This window comes from Micromonas pusilla, assembly GCF_000151265.4.
Source record: "Micromonas pusilla CCMP1545 genomic scaffold MICPUCscaffold_17, whole genome shotgun sequence".
In the NCBI taxonomy this organism is placed as follows: domain Eukaryota; kingdom Viridiplantae; phylum Chlorophyta; class Mamiellophyceae; order Mamiellales; family Mamiellaceae; genus Micromonas; species Micromonas pusilla.
In genome coordinates, this window is record NW_003315898.1 from 609,345 (window position 1) to 622,704 (window position 13,360).

Below are 13,360 nucleotides of genomic sequence, written 5' to 3' on the forward strand. Positions count from 1 at the left end.
GTGAGAAACGACGATTCGCCGAGACGCGGAACGCGCGCGCGGAAAGCAATCGTCACCGAACGACCGACGTTCGAGTGATACAGTAGAGCCGATATTGATAGAGCCGATACCAATTATCAAAATCCTTAAGGATCGACGTTCACAACGCCGACGCGGTCGTATGGGGACCAGTGTAAGAACGCGCCTTCCCCGCCGCCGTCCAGCACGAGCACGTCCACCAACGCGAGGTCTGAATGTCGAACCTTCGCGATCACCGCCGGCGACGTGTCCGTGGCGAAGTACGAGTGCGTCCCGTCCGCGGCGGCGACGGCGGACCGAACGTAGTCCACCCCCGGAGGCATCACCGCGCTGTCCGCGCGCTCTAGACTGTTCGTCGCCGCGTCCACCGCGAACTTGACGATATTGATAGAGCCGATACCAATCGTCAAAACGAAACGAAGAACGGAGTTGAAAGGCGCCGACATCGGGCGTCGAAACCGTGAGATGGGCGGAGAGACACGCCGAGAGAGAAAGAAAGTCCTCAAGAATCGGCGTTCACATCGCCGACGCGGTCGTATGGGGACCAGTGTGAACGCGCCTTGACGATCGTCGCCGGCGCGGTCCACGTCGCGAAGAGGAAGACGTCGCGAGAAGACGCGGCGCCGTTCGTCGCGTCTGATGAGAGCTCTGTTCCGGCGGTGGCGCACGCTAAGACGTCTTCGCCCGCTCGGAAGCGGACGAACCCGCCGTCGACGTCCGCGCCCTCGCCGCGCACGCCTCCGCTCACGTCCCCCACGGGAAACACCACCCCGGGGCTGCGCGGTGAGGGTCGTTCCGTACGATAAAAAACGTTCATCGGTCAGTTGATTGGAGATGCGATCGAGTGTTGAAACCGAAACCGTAACCGACCGATGGGTGAAATACAGTACAGTACGTTTGCATAGAACGCACCTCTGTCCGGTCCCGAGGACGACGCGCGCGCCGCGCGACGCCGCCGCGCGCACGGCGCCGACGGCGCTCGGCAGCTCGAAGCTGCGCGCGAGAGAAACGAAACGCGTCGGTCAGTCGAAAGGGACCCACGCGATCGAACGTAACGTCGAGACCGATGAACGACCGGTGAACGACGCGGTCGTTGACCCCGAGCGACCGGTGAACGACGCGGTCGTTGCGGTTCACTCATCACACGGCACGCACCTCCCCTCGTGGAACGCGACGTTCGACTCGTCGCAGTAGGTCGCGAAGTGCACCGCGCCCGGCACGACGTTCGACCCGAGCGCGGTGAGCGGCGTGGACGGCGACGACGCGTAGGCGAACGACGCCGCCGCGGTGATGTCCGCGGCGTCGTCGGTCACGGCGTTGCGCTCGATCGCGGAGGCGGCGGCGGCGGGGGCGGTCGTCGCGGACGTCGCCTCCCTCCGCCGCACTCGACGACGCGCGCGCGCCGCCGCGCCACCGCGCACCGCTGCGCCAGCGCCGCGGGAACGCACGCCGGGGCGCGACGCGTCGCGCTCCGCGGGCGCGGCGGCGCGAGCGCGACGCGCCATGGCCAGCGACGACGCGGCGACGGCGACGCGGCGCGAGGTGGAGCGGCGGCGCGCGCGCGTCGTCGAGTGCGGAGGAGGGAGGCGAAGGGAGGCGGTGACGGGACGGGTTGGTATTTTTTTTGTGCAAACGCTTTTCACCCACCGCTCCCTTTCAACATTTAATCGCTCCCCCTTTCAACTGACCGATGAACGACCCTCAGCGCTGCATAAATCCAGCCGTTTCATTTTTCAGGTTTTTTCGTCGGAGCGCCTGCGAGAGGAAATGCAAAGGCGGACGCGCGGCGCCCGCGCGCGTCGCTCCGTCGCTCCGTCCCATGGCGGACTACGGCACGGACCAGCTCCTGCTCGACATCGCGGACTACGTCGTCGGGTACGAGGTCTCCTCCCGCGCCGCGGTCAAGACGGCGCGATACGCCATCTTAGACGCGGTCGGATGCGCGCTCTTGTCGCTCAACTACCCCGAGTGCGTCAAGCTCCTCGGCCCGATCGTCCCGGGCGCCGCGGTCAAGCACGGCGCGCACGTCATCGGGACGACGCACGACGTCGACCCGGTGACGGCCGCGCACGGGTGCGCGACGGCGACGCGATGGCTGGACTACAACGACGCGTGGCTCGGCGCGGAGTGGGTGCACCCGTCGGACGTCGTGGGCGCGATCTTGCCGCTCGCGGAGTACCTCTCGAGGGTGCGCATGGAGAGAAACTTGCCGTCGCTGACGATGAAGGACGTCGTCGTGAACGCGATCAAGGCGTACGAGGTGGTTGGGATCTTAGCGCTGGAGAACTCGCTGAATCAGATCGGAGTGGATCACATCATGATGACCCGCGTCGCCGTCGCGGCGGTGGCGACGGCGATGCTCGGGGGCGGACGAAGGGAGGTGGCGAACGCGGTCTCGAACGCGTTCGCGGACGGCGCGGGGTGCGATATTGAGCGAACGACCAGAACAACTCGCTCGACGACCCGTCGACCGACCTCTCGCTTTCCTTTTCCTTTCCTTTCCTTTCCTTTCCGTTCGATCGCTCGACTCGAAACCGACTCCCGCTGACGAATGAATGAAATGAACTTAACGAACGAACGCGCGACTCGACTCGAACGTTCAGGCTGCGGTGTTTCCGGCATTATCCGAACAACGGCACGAGGAAAGGCTGGGCTGCGGGCGACGCCGCGTCCAGGGGCGTCTGGCTCGCGATGATGACGATGCGAGGCGAGATGGGGTACGACCTCGTCCTCTCCGCCCCCGTCTGGGGCTTCAACGACGTCTACTTTCGCCGGCAAGACCTGCAAGTCAAGCGCGACTTCGGAGAACACGTTATGGAGAACGTGTTGTTCAAGGTGGCGTACCCCGCGGAGTTCCACGCGCAGACCGCGATCGAGGCCGCGATGCGGCTGCACCCGCAGGTGGTATATCGCGTGGACGAGGTGCACCAGATCGCGATTCAAGTGCGTTCTATTTCACACTGGTCCCCGTACGACCGCGTCGGCGTGGTGAACGCCGATCCTTAAGGACTTTCTCTCCCGGCGCATCTCTCCGCCCACCACGCCTCGCTTTCAATCCCGACACGCCTCGACGCCTTTCAACTACGCTTCTGACGCCTTTCAACTCCACCCCGACATCGCTTCGTATGGACCCTCGACCCTCAGACGACGCGAAGCGCGGTGCGGTGCGTGGACAAGACGGGGCCGCTAAAAAACGCAGCGGACAGAGATCACTGCGTGCAGTACGCCGTCGCCGTCGCGCTTCTGTACGGGACGCTCACCGCGGAGCACTACGAGGACTCCATCAGTCAAGACCCGCGCATAGACGAGCTTCGAAGGAAGACGGTCGTGACGGAGAACCCGCAGTACAGCGCGGACTACGCGGACCCGGACCGAAGGAGCGTGGCGAACGCGGTGCAGGTGCACTTCAGGTGCGTTCTATACACTGGTCCCCATACGACCGCGTTGGCGTGGTGAACGCCGTTTCTTAATGACTTGTCTCGGCGCGTCTCTCCGCCCAGCCCCCGCTTTCAATCCCCAACCGCGACGCCTTTCGACCCACCGCGACGTTTGAACGTTTGAACCCGCCCGCCTTTCAACCGCAGCGACCGGACGTCCACGAGCAAGGTCGAGGCGGAGTACCCGCTCGGGCACAAGCGACGACGCGCGGAGTGTTTCCCCGCGCTGGAGAAGAAGTTCATGGCCGCGCTCTCGACGCGGATGCCGCCGACGCGCGCCGGGTTCGTGTTCGAGCGGACGCGGGACCCGCAGCGGTTCGACGCGACGGCGGTGCCGGATTTCGTCGAGCTGTTTCACCCGTCGCCGTCGCCGTTTCTTCTGCCGCCGATACGAGGCGGGTTGGATTACGTCGTACCCGCGGGGGAGGGTGCTCTCGCGCTGCCGCCGGGCGGCGCGGGGGGCGGGGGGAAGAAAGGAGGCGGCGGGGGGGCGGGGGGGAATTTCGGCGGCGGCGACGCGTTCGAGTACGCGAGCACAGACCGCGGGGACGACACCGATCGAACGGGAGCGCCGGCGATCGGGTATTAGCGGGAAGCGCCAGGGGCGCGCTGCGCCGTGCACGTAGTGGTTTAAAGGAACGCGCGAACGACGCGACGCGTTGTGGTGTTTTAGTTCGCATCTGGCTCCGCCGTTCGTTACAAAGCACCTGACGTGCGCTAGGTGCAATCTCGCGGGTGGGGAGCCACCGCCTCACTCATCAATAAAAGTAAAACATTTACAGAACTGCGTCTTTCGGTGCTCGTCTCTTCACGAGGCGCTCGCGCGCCTCACACGTGTTGAGTGATTACCAGGAGTAGTTCTGCTGGGGGGGCTTGGGGGTGAAGCCGCCGGACATGCCGCTGTCACCGCCGCCGGACGGGGCCGCCGGCGCCGCGCGGCCGTCGCTGCCGTCGCCGACCTGGCGGCCGGTCACCGGCTGGAAGGTGCGGTCGTTCGCCGGGCGGTGCGCGAGGAAGGAGGAGCACTGGACCTGCTTGATGTTGTCGAAACCCGCGACGCGAATGAAGCAGTCGGGGAACGCGCGGGTGCACGCGCGGACCTCGGCGAGGACCTCATCCGGGGAGGTGCAGCCGTACATGGGGAGCTTCCACATCACCCAGTAGCGGTTATCGTAGTAGCCCGCGTTGACGGAGGAGTCGAGGCCGGACCAGCCGTGGGTGTCGCAGTACGCCTTGCCGGCACCCTCGAACTCGATGCAGGGAGCCCAGCCGTTGTTGATGAGGTACTGGACCTGGCGGGCGATCTCCTGGTCGGAGAGGGGGGGGAGGAAGGAGAAGGTCTCGAAGAACCTGAGGGGAGAAGGCGCGAGGGCGGGGGGCGATCGGTCAGTCGAAAGTTCCAACCCGTTGTTATTTGTTTGTTGCTTCCCGTGTCAGATGGCAACCCGTGCGGTCGGGCGAACGACGACCGCGATCACGCGCGCGCGACGCCGCGCGCGTCGTAAACCGAGATCGGAGGCGGCGAAAAGTTCGATGACGCCCTCGATCAACTTTTATCTCCGCGACGTGCGGCGACGCGACGTCGATCGCGCCCGCGCGCGCGCTTCCGAAGCGTCGCGCGAGCCAGATAAAACCCAGCCATGCTGGCGGCTTAAAAATAAAAGGAGGCGGCGTGCGCGCGCGAAGACGTCTCGCGCGCGCGAAAGCGCGGACGAGACGAACCGAGAGCGCTCGAACGTCGACGCGGGCGTCGTTTCGAACTTCTCAGCTCGTCTCGCGGCGTCGTTGCCCTCGCGCGCGCGTCGCGAAACGCGCCGCCGGTGCAATTCCGGAAGGGACGGGAAGGGACGGGAAATGAATTTTCCCGGGACACGCACTTGTTGTTCGTCGGGTTCCAGACCTGCATCGCGGAGGACTTGGAGGCCTTGCCGGTGGAGACGGCGGGGACCTTGGCCACGACGGGCGCGACGGAGCAGAGAGCAGCCATTTTTGTTAAGTGAGTTGTGAGGTTTCGTGCGGTGCGCGAGCGAAAGAGGGCTCGACAATTACGCTGACGCGTATTTTATCCGCTTTTTCGTGCGCTAAAGCACCCGCGGAAGATTTCCATTGGGATCTTTTACCCAGGGTTTTCTGGTTTGCGCGCGGCGTCGACTCCGCGCGGTCGAGCGCGCTCTCGCCGCGCACTCTCGCGTCGCGCGCGCGCGGAAAAAGAGAGCGCGGGGTTTTCGAGCGCACGAGCGACGCGCGCGAGGAAAAAAGGCGAGAACGAGCGCGCGAGGAGAAGATATGAGGTGTTAAAATGGATGCTCCGTAACTCTTTATTAATAAACAACGTTCACGCTCGAGCGAGTCGCTCCCACGTGAAAACAATCACTATATTAGGAGTGGACTAGTAAATCAACCGTGTTGTTTACTGGGAGACATTTACCAGCCGCCGCCGCCACCGCCACCGCCGCCGGACGGAGAGTCACCAACCTGGCGGCCAGAGACCGGCTGGAAGGTGCGGTCGTTCGCCGGGCGGTGCGCGAGGAAGGAGGAGCACTGGACCTGCTTGATGTTGTCGAAACCCGCGACGCGAATGAAGCAGTCGGGGAACGCGCGGGTGCACGCGCGGACCTCGGCGAGGACCTCATCCGGGGAGGTGCAGCCGTACATGGGGAGCTTCCACATCACCCAGTAGCGGTTATCGTAGTAGCCCGCGTTGACGGAGGAGTCGAGGCCGGACCAGCCGTGGGTGTCGCAGTACGCCTTGCCGGCACCCTCGAACTCGATGCAGGGAGCCCAGCCGTTGTTGATGAGGTACTGGACCTGGCGGGCGATCTCCTGGTCGGAGAGGGGGGGGAGGAAGGAGAAGGTCTCGAAGAACCTGAGGGGAGAAGGCGCGAGGGCGGGGGGCGATCGGTCAGCGTTTGCGTTGAGGATAAAATGTTCGCACTCTGAAACCCTTAAAAGGATAAAAAAAGAAGCGACGGACGCGCGCGATCGCGCGCGCGCGGGCGTCGGCGAACGCGCGACGCGCGCGCGCTTTCGCGAACGCGCGCGTCATGTCTCGATTTCCTCGTTTCAGGCTCGGCGTCTTTTCCTCGCGCGACGAACCACCCCGCGAGAGGGTGGGAAATCCGTCGCGCGATCAAGATAACCTTCTGGACGGGAAATCGCGACACGACGCCGCCGGTGGAAGCGCGCGCGCGATGTCGCGCGCGCGACGAACGAACGCGCGACAAAGGAGAAAACGTCGAAGGATGCCATCCTTTCGAGTTTTCGCCCATCGTCGCGCGCGAATTCGATCGCGCGCGGCCGCGACGCCGCCGATCTCTCGCGCGGCGTCGCGGAACGCAAGAATCGTGAAGAATTAAGCCGGGACGGGAACGCACTTGTTGTTCGTCGGGTTCCAGACCTGCATCGCGGAGGACTTGGAGGCCTTGCCGGTGGAGACGGCGGGGACCTTGGCCACGACGGGCGCGACGGAGCAGAGAGCAGCCATTTTAATGTGTGAAGTGTGGTGGACTTCCGACGGGTGCGGATATGTGAGGGCGCAGATGTCTTCGAGGCGGCTATTTGTGCTGGAATCCACGTGATTTGGATAATTCGCGGCGCGTGATTCGTCGAGAGCCCCACGCAGGGAGTGACGCAGAGCGCGTCTCGGTTCCGACCTGGCGCGCGCGGTTGAAAAATCGCGAAACTTCCTCCGCGATGATGCAATTTCATTGGTCGAGCGCGTCGATTTGAGATGTAGACAAATGAAATCGCATTATTCTGTACGAAACTAAAACCCCGGCGGTCGATTAATTTTCGTCCCGCACACGCCTCCCGCGCCCCCGAGTCAATCTGCGCCGCTTCTCGGGGATCGCCATTCGTGGCACAGGATTCACGAGAAAATGTGAGACTAATTGCGCGTACGGAGTGCCGGTCGTTTTGTACGCGTACGGGCTACGACGTTTCAGACTGTTTGCCGGGCCGCGAAACGACATACGAAAGACTTCATTTTGACCCCCGCGCGCGGGATTTGAAAGGCAGCGGCCGGGGTGAAACGCGCGTCGTTCAAACCACCGCGACCGCGATTTCGCGGTGAAGCGAGCCACAGACCGGTCGACGCGCGAGACGGAAGTAACAACCGACCCCTCCGCACAGCGCAAATAGTCTGCTTGCGGTGGAGAGGCATCTTTCGATAAGACGAGAAGTATAAAGCCACGAGTGTTCGAGAGGAAGGCGTCATTACCGCACGCTCCGTCAAAGCTTCAACTCAACCAACTCCGTCAAAATGGCTGCTCTCTGCTCCGTCGCGCCCGTCGTGGCCAAGGTCCCCGCCGTCTCCACCGGCAAGGCCTCCAAGTCCTCCGCGATGCAGGTCTGGAACCCGACGAACAACAAGTGCGTCCCAACCCCGACCACAATAATCTTTCGCGATCCGCGCACCAGCCTTACCCGCTCGTCTCCGCGCGGGCTCGCCCCGCGCGCGCGATCGCGCCGCGATCGAGCGACGCCGGGCGGACGAAATTGTCTCGTGATGGCCTCGCGCGACTTTTTCGCCCGCGCGGCGGGCGTCTCCGCGGTCGACACGCGCGCGCGCGCGCGTTTCCGCGCGCGGCTCGACGCTTGAGGGGTCGCGGCTTTATCCCGCACGCCAGCGTGGCGCCGCGCGGCATGGCGCGTCGCGCGCGTCGCTCGCGCGCGCGCGGGGGATTCTGAGGCGGGCGATCCCGTCGTTGTGGTCGTCGATCTCGGTTTCGCGCGCGGGGGGGGCGGGGCGGTCGCGGTTGGCGACGCGCGCGGCGCCGTTCCGGCGCGCCTTCGCGAGGGTCCGAGAGCGCCGCGACCGGACGCGTGCTGCCGACCGCCGAAACCCCGACGATTCGGGTTTTTTTTTTCGTCACCTCCGATCGCGGCCACTGACCGATCGCCCCCCGCCCTCGCGCCTTCTCCCCTCAGGTTCTTCGAGACCTTCTCCTTCCTCCCCCCCCTCTCCGACCAGGAGATCGCCCGCCAGGTCCAGTACCTCATCAACAACGGCTGGGCTCCCTGCATCGAGTTCGAGGGTGCCGGCAAGGCGTACTGCGACACCCACGGCTGGTCCGGCCTCGACTCCTCCGTCAACGCGGGCTACTACGACAACCGCTACTGGGTGATGTGGAAGCTCCCCATGTACGGCTGCACCTCTCCGGATGAGGTCCTCGCCGAGGTCCGCGCGTGCACCCGCGCGTTCCCCGACTGCTTCATTCGCGTCGCGGGTTTCGACAACATCAAGCAGGTCCAGTGCTCCTCCTTCCTCGCGCACCGCCCGGCGAACGACCGCACCTTCCAGCCGGTGACCGGCCGCCAGGTCGGCGACGGCGGCGCGGCGCCGGCGGCGGGCGGCTCCCAGCAGAACTACTCCTGGTAAATGTCCACCGCGATGATGGACGCGCGCACACCACCGCGGTCGGGAACGAATCATCTGTTACCGACCGACGCGTCCGAGGAAGCCTTTCGAAGACACTCTTCGCTCAATGAAGACGCGAGTTACGTTACCGAAGCATAAACGATTTGCGCTAGTCCACGTTGTAATATGATTAGAACGAGGTCTGGCGTAAAAAAAATAAAAAAATAAAAGAACGCGCGCCCGTCCAGCGCCGCGACGAGCGGCGTTTCGCGCGTCCGTTGTTACTTTTCTCCCGCGCGCCGCGACCCGCCGGCGCCCGCGAGCCTGCTACTAGACTAGTCGGTCGTCCGTCGCAACAACGGCGCGTCGACGCCTTCGCCGCCGCCTCCCTCCTCGAAATCGTCGGTTACGTACCCCCCAGACGCGCCGCCGCCGCCGTCGTCGTCGTCGTCGTCGTCCCGGGACCCCCGCCGCGAGCCGGCCCCGAAGAAGCCCCCCGAAGCCGCCGCCGCCAGCAACGCCGAAGCGCACGCTAGCCACGCGGCGTGAGACGCGAACCGCGTCGCGAGGGACACGCCGCCGCGCGCGTCGAACGCCGCATGCGCCGCGCTCGCGAGGAGATACCCGACCGCGGAGACGAGAGAGAACAGCGCGGTGACGTGCCCGCCGACAAGAGCCGCGTCGTCGTCGTCGTCGTCGTCGTCCGAGACTTGTCCCCCCGACGCGCTCCCCCTCTCCGCGCGTCGATCGTCGTCTCTCGAGGCCGCCGCCGCGCCGACCCTCGCGCCTTTCCCCATCGCCGCTGCGCACACGCCGCTCGTGGCCTCGAACGCGCACGCGAAGATCAGGAGCGCGGCGTAGCCGACCGCGGCGTTGATACCGCCGGACGAGGAGAACCACCATCCCGCGCCCCACGCCGCGAGCGCCGCCGTCGACGCCGCGAGCGTCGCGGTCGCCGCCGGCGCGATCCACCCTCGAGCGTTCGCCGCCACCGCGACCCCCGCCCCCGCGCGACGACGACGGTACGCGCCCCTCCCGAGCGCCATCGTCGCGATCGCCGCGAGCGCGTACTGCGCGGACGAGAAGTACCCGTTGAACCCTCCCGCTGTCGGCCCGCCGGCGGTCGACGCCAACGCCTGCCAGTTCGACGCGACGTACGCGTGCGACGGCGCGCACGCGACGCTCCACGCGCACCACAGCCACGCATCGCGCGGCATCGCGCGCGCCGTCCGCGCGAACCCGCCGTCGCGTCGCGGGCGCGCGCGGACGACGACGACGACGCGGCGCCCCTCCGGCGACGACGACGAACGCGTCGCGTCGTCGTCGTCCGCGCGCAGCCTCGCCGCGACGGCGACGGCGACGACCGAGACGCACGCGGTCGTCGCGAACAGCGCTTCCAACGGCGCCCCGGACGCGCGCATCGCCTGTCCGAACAGCGCGGACGCGCCGGACGCGAGGAGCGCGGCCGCCTTGACGCCGTGCGTCGCCGCGGCGAGCGCGCCGCCGCCGCGCGCGACGGAGGATTGAAACAGCCACCCGATCAGCGCTTGATGCGACGCGAACGCGAACGCGACGAGCGTCTGCGACGTCGCCAGGACCGCGACGACGCGCGCGCTCGGCTCGGACGCCGTCGCCGACGCGCGCGCGCCGCCCCCGATCGACGAGATCGACGATATCGAGAGCGTCAGCGTCGTGGCGAGGACGCTCGCGCACGCGCCCGCGATGACCACCGCGAGGCATCGTCGTCCGCCGCCGCGTCGTCTCCTCCCCGCGCTCGACCAAAGCGCGACGATCGCGAGGCACGGCATGCGCGCGTACGTGAACAGCGGGAAGACGCGCTCGGCGACGTACGTCGCGTCCACGCCGAGCGCGCGGACGTAGTGCTCCACGAGGAACGGCTCGGAGGGGCGGAAGTCGTGGAGGAGGAGAAAGAGGAGGAGCGTCGGGAGCGGCGAGGACGGCGCGCGCGTCGCCGCGAGGAGCGCGCGGAATCCGCCGTCCGCGGCCGCCGCCGCGCGTTTCTCCGCCGCCGCCTCCTCCTCGGAGGAGGAGGAGGCAGCCTCGGAATCGAGCGTCGCCGCGTCGCGACGCGTCGCCATGCCGCGCGGGGCGAACGATGGAATGGCGCGCGTTTCCGAGATGCTGACAATGACACTCTCAGCTATCACGGCCGGTTACGACGAGATCTCGCTAGGACGCGGGCTCCTCCTCCTCCTCCTCCTCCTCCTCCTCCACCTCCTCGACGCGGCCCTCGGTCGCGAACGCGAGCGACCTCCCCATCCCACCCCCGCACGCGACGACGTCGACCACCCCGCCCTCGCCCTCCCCGCGCGTCCACCGCCGCGGGAGGCGCCAGCTCGCGCGGTGCGTCCTTCCCGCGTGAACGAACGCCGGCAGCGACGTCATCTCTCCCTCGTCCGTCGTCTCTCCCGCCTCCACGACCTCGTACGCGTCCACCGGGGCTTCTTCCGCGCGCGCCGCGTCGTCGTCGTCGTCGTCGTCGTCGTACGGCTCTTTCGAGACCTCGCGCAGCGCGTCGTCCGGCAGCGGCGCCGCCGTCGACGGGACGTGGTCGAGCCACACGTTCACGAGGAACGTCGTCCGCCGCCGTTTGTCCGACACTGTACGCCACTTTCCGACACCTCCGACTTTTCCGTCCGACATATTCTTCGCCGAGAGCGCCTCCGGGGCGCCGTGGAGCCACCGCCCGTCGAACGCGACGTGCTTGCCCGTCCTCGGGTAGCTCACGAACGCCGTCGCGCGCGGCGGCGGTTTCGGCGCCGCCGCGTCGTCGTCGTCGTCGTCGTCGTCGAGGGCCGTTCTATACGAGCGAATGTCGGGGTGGAGTTGAAAGGCGTCAGTTGAAGTTGAAAGGCGTCGATGGCGGGGATTGAAAGCGTGTTGTGGGCGGAGAGAGACGACGGCAAAAGTCCTTAAGGATCGGCGTTCACCACGCCAACGCGGTCGTATGGGGACCAGTGTATAGAACGCACCTGAGTCCCAGGCCCGGCGGAGGGAGGCATCCGAGTCGACGATGCCAACATCGCGAAGAACCAAAAGGCCCTCCCCCAGCAGCCCCTCCTTCTTCCCCGTCCGGCGACGGCGCGCCCGGCACGAGCGACCCCCGCAGCGTGTCCCTGCGCGCCGACGCGTCGTAAAACACCGGCGCGTCCGCGGTCAACATCACCGTGGGCGCGCCGTCGTCGCTGCGGCGCGGGTCGTTCGATCGGATTGGTCGGGGGAAGACACGTGTCAGTTATTCGGGAACGCGATTGGTGGAAGTAATCGCCACGTGTCGAAACGTGAGGTTAATATCCTAGCTCGCGCGCGAAAGAAGTCGTCCTTAAGGAATCGCGTTCACAACGCGGACGGGGTCGTATGGGGACCAGTCTAAACGCGCCTCAGGTACGTCACCGTCGCGATCTGCGGATGGACGTTCACGTTCGCGCTCTCGAGGCCGTAGTCCTTGTCCCAGTGCGTCCCGATCTCGTCCCTCGCGTCTATGACCTGCGTCCACCACTCCGCGCCGCTGCGCGATGGGTCGAACGCGGGCGGCGCCGCCGACGCCGACGAGCGAGGAAGACCTTGAAGACGACTCCGTTCGTATTCCTCCTTCGCCTCTGAGGGTCGTTCCATACAAAGCGATGGCGGGGTGGAGTTGAAAGGCGTCAGTTGGAGTTGAAAGGCGTCGAGGGCGGGGATTGAAAGCGAGGGACCCTGGGCGGAGAGAACCGCCGGCAAAAGTCCTTAAGGATCGGCGTTCACCACGCCAACGCGGTCGTATGGGAACCAGTGTATAGAACGCACCAGAGACGTGCAGGTTAAAGACTCGCCGCGCGAGCGCCTCGAGCGCGCACCGCGGCGCGACGTCCGCGCCGAGCCAGAACGTGCTCCCGGAGCTGTACTGCGACGCTCGCGCGTTGTCGCCTCTTCCTCGCTTCTTCCTCGCGCGCGCGGTGAACACGGTCTCGCAGTCTCGCACCATCCGACGCAAGAGCGTCGCGCCGCGCGCCGCGTCGTCCGCGTCCGCCCTCGTCGACGCGTCGTCGTCGTCGTCGCGATCGTGCGCGCTCGGGAGGCCCCGGACGAACCGCGGGAACGCCCTGAACGCGTTCAGTCTGAGGTGGAGGAGCATCGGGCACGCGACGCGTCCGTCCTCCGCGAGCGCGAGGTCGAGACCGGAGCCGGAGCCGGAGGAGCCGTCGTCTTCGTCGTCGTCCGGATCCTCCTCCTCCTCCTCAGACGACGACGACGACGACGACGACGACGCGTCGTCGTCGTCGTCACCGTCTTCGCCGTCGCCGTCGTCCACCCTGCGACGCTTCGTGGCGGCGGCGGCGGCGGCGTCATCCTCCCGCGGCGACGTTTTCATCGTCCTCGGCACCGCGAGCGCGGCGCCGCGCGACGGACGATGCGGCGCGCGCGCGCGTCCGGTCGCGTCGTGAGCATCGATCTCAGAGTACTTCTCTCGTCCTGATGGCGGTGTTTCGTCCGTCCGATGAAAACAAGTTTTTCGATCAACCCGCGCCGCGCGAGCGATTCATGC

At 66.4% G+C, this 13,360-nt stretch overlaps 9 protein-coding genes across 9 annotated transcripts; 3 read left to right on the top strand and 6 right to left on the bottom strand.

Moving 5' to 3' along the window:
* Positions 1–125: 125 nt before the first annotated feature.
* On the bottom strand, positions 126–464 carry MICPUCDRAFT_43557 (uncharacterized protein; the record flags this gene model as incomplete). Its single annotated transcript, XM_003064576.1, has 1 exon — positions 126–464. The coding sequence occupies one exon, from the start codon at positions 462–464 to the stop codon at positions 126–128; it is 339 nt and encodes a 112-aa protein (XP_003064622.1).
* A 56-nt stretch (positions 465–520) lies between these two features.
* Positions 521–1,523, bottom strand: MICPUCDRAFT_54512 (uncharacterized protein; the record flags this gene model as incomplete). Its single annotated transcript, XM_003064577.1, has 2 exons — positions 521–794; positions 1,174–1,523. 2 exons carry the CDS (start codon positions 1,521–1,523, stop codon positions 521–523), a joined length of 624 nt encoding a protein of 207 aa, XP_003064623.1.
* Positions 1,524–1,837: 314 nt separating this feature from the next.
* MICPUCDRAFT_23607 (uncharacterized protein) lies at positions 1,838–4,044 on the top strand (the record flags this gene model as incomplete). Its single annotated transcript, XM_003064411.1, has 4 exons — positions 1,838–2,439; positions 2,622–2,961; positions 3,163–3,428; positions 3,603–4,044. The coding sequence occupies 4 exons, from the start codon at positions 1,838–1,840 to the stop codon at positions 4,042–4,044; spliced, it is 1,650 nt and encodes a 549-aa protein (XP_003064457.1).
* A 78-nt stretch (positions 4,045–4,122) lies between these two features.
* Positions 4,123–5,480, bottom strand: MICPUCDRAFT_37117 (uncharacterized protein). The gene is made up of 2 exons (XM_003064578.1): positions 5,333–5,480; positions 4,123–4,805 (listed from the first exon to the last, which is right to left on the bottom strand). Exons 1-2 carry the CDS (start codon positions 5,440–5,442, stop codon positions 4,301–4,303), a joined length of 615 nt encoding a protein of 204 aa, XP_003064624.1. The 5' UTR covers positions 5,443–5,480; the 3' UTR covers positions 4,123–4,300.
* A 267-nt stretch (positions 5,481–5,747) lies between these two features.
* MICPUCDRAFT_66674 (uncharacterized protein) lies at positions 5,748–6,975 on the bottom strand. The gene is made up of 2 exons (XM_003064579.1): positions 6,830–6,975; positions 5,748–6,321 (listed from the first exon to the last, which is right to left on the bottom strand). Exons 1-2 carry the CDS (start codon positions 6,937–6,939, stop codon positions 5,880–5,882), a joined length of 552 nt encoding a protein of 183 aa, XP_003064625.1. The 5' UTR covers positions 6,940–6,975; the 3' UTR covers positions 5,748–5,879.
* A 703-nt stretch (positions 6,976–7,678) lies between these two features.
* On the top strand, positions 7,679–9,039 carry MICPUCDRAFT_37122 (uncharacterized protein). Its single transcript, XM_003064412.1, has 2 exons — positions 7,679–7,826; positions 8,385–9,039. The coding sequence occupies exons 1-2, from the start codon at positions 7,717–7,719 to the stop codon at positions 8,833–8,835; spliced, it is 561 nt and encodes a 186-aa protein (XP_003064458.1). The 5' UTR covers positions 7,679–7,716; the 3' UTR covers positions 8,836–9,039.
* Positions 9,040–9,149: 110 nt separating this feature from the next.
* MICPUCDRAFT_54517 (uncharacterized protein) lies at positions 9,150–10,913 on the bottom strand (the record flags this gene model as incomplete). The annotated part of the gene is made up of 1 exon (XM_003064580.1): positions 9,150–10,913. The coding sequence occupies one exon, from the start codon at positions 10,911–10,913 to the stop codon at positions 9,150–9,152; it is 1,764 nt and encodes a 587-aa protein (XP_003064626.1).
* Positions 10,914–11,004: 91 nt separating this feature from the next.
* MICPUCDRAFT_54518 (uncharacterized protein) lies at positions 11,005–11,998 on the bottom strand (the record flags this gene model as incomplete). The annotated part of the gene is made up of 2 exons (XM_003064581.1): positions 11,005–11,635; positions 11,808–11,998. The coding sequence occupies 2 exons, from the start codon at positions 11,996–11,998 to the stop codon at positions 11,005–11,007; spliced, it is 822 nt and encodes a 273-aa protein (XP_003064627.1).
* A 352-nt stretch (positions 11,999–12,350) lies between these two features.
* On the top strand, positions 12,351–12,614 carry MICPUCDRAFT_54519 (uncharacterized protein; the record flags this gene model as incomplete). The annotated part of the gene is made up of 2 exons (XM_003064413.1): positions 12,351–12,413; positions 12,480–12,614. The coding sequence occupies 2 exons, from the start codon at positions 12,351–12,353 to the stop codon at positions 12,612–12,614; spliced, it is 198 nt and encodes a 65-aa protein (XP_003064459.1).
* Between the last annotated feature and the right edge of the window lie 746 nt (positions 12,615–13,360).

Excerpts from the sequence above, each read along its gene's own strand:
- MICPUCDRAFT_37117 (XM_003064578.1), bottom strand. The coding sequence starts at position 5,442 with ATGGCTGCTCTCTGCTCCGTCGCGCCCGTCGTGGCCAAGGTCCCCGCC. Across the intron at positions 4,806-5,332 it reads TGGAACCCGACGAACAACAA|GTTCTTCGAGACCTTCTCCT; the intron begins GTGCGTGTCCCG and ends TTCTCCCCTCAG.
- MICPUCDRAFT_66674 (XM_003064579.1), bottom strand. The coding sequence starts at position 6,939 with ATGGCTGCTCTCTGCTCCGTCGCGCCCGTCGTGGCCAAGGTCCCCGCC. Across the intron at positions 6,322-6,829 it reads TGGAACCCGACGAACAACAA|GTTCTTCGAGACCTTCTCCT; the intron begins GTGCGTTCCCGT and ends TTCTCCCCTCAG.
- MICPUCDRAFT_37122 (XM_003064412.1), top strand. The coding sequence starts at position 7,717 with ATGGCTGCTCTCTGCTCCGTCGCGCCCGTCGTGGCCAAGGTCCCCGCC. Across the intron at positions 7,827-8,384 it reads TGGAACCCGACGAACAACAA|GTTCTTCGAGACCTTCTCCT; the intron begins GTGCGTCCCAAC and ends TTCTCCCCTCAG.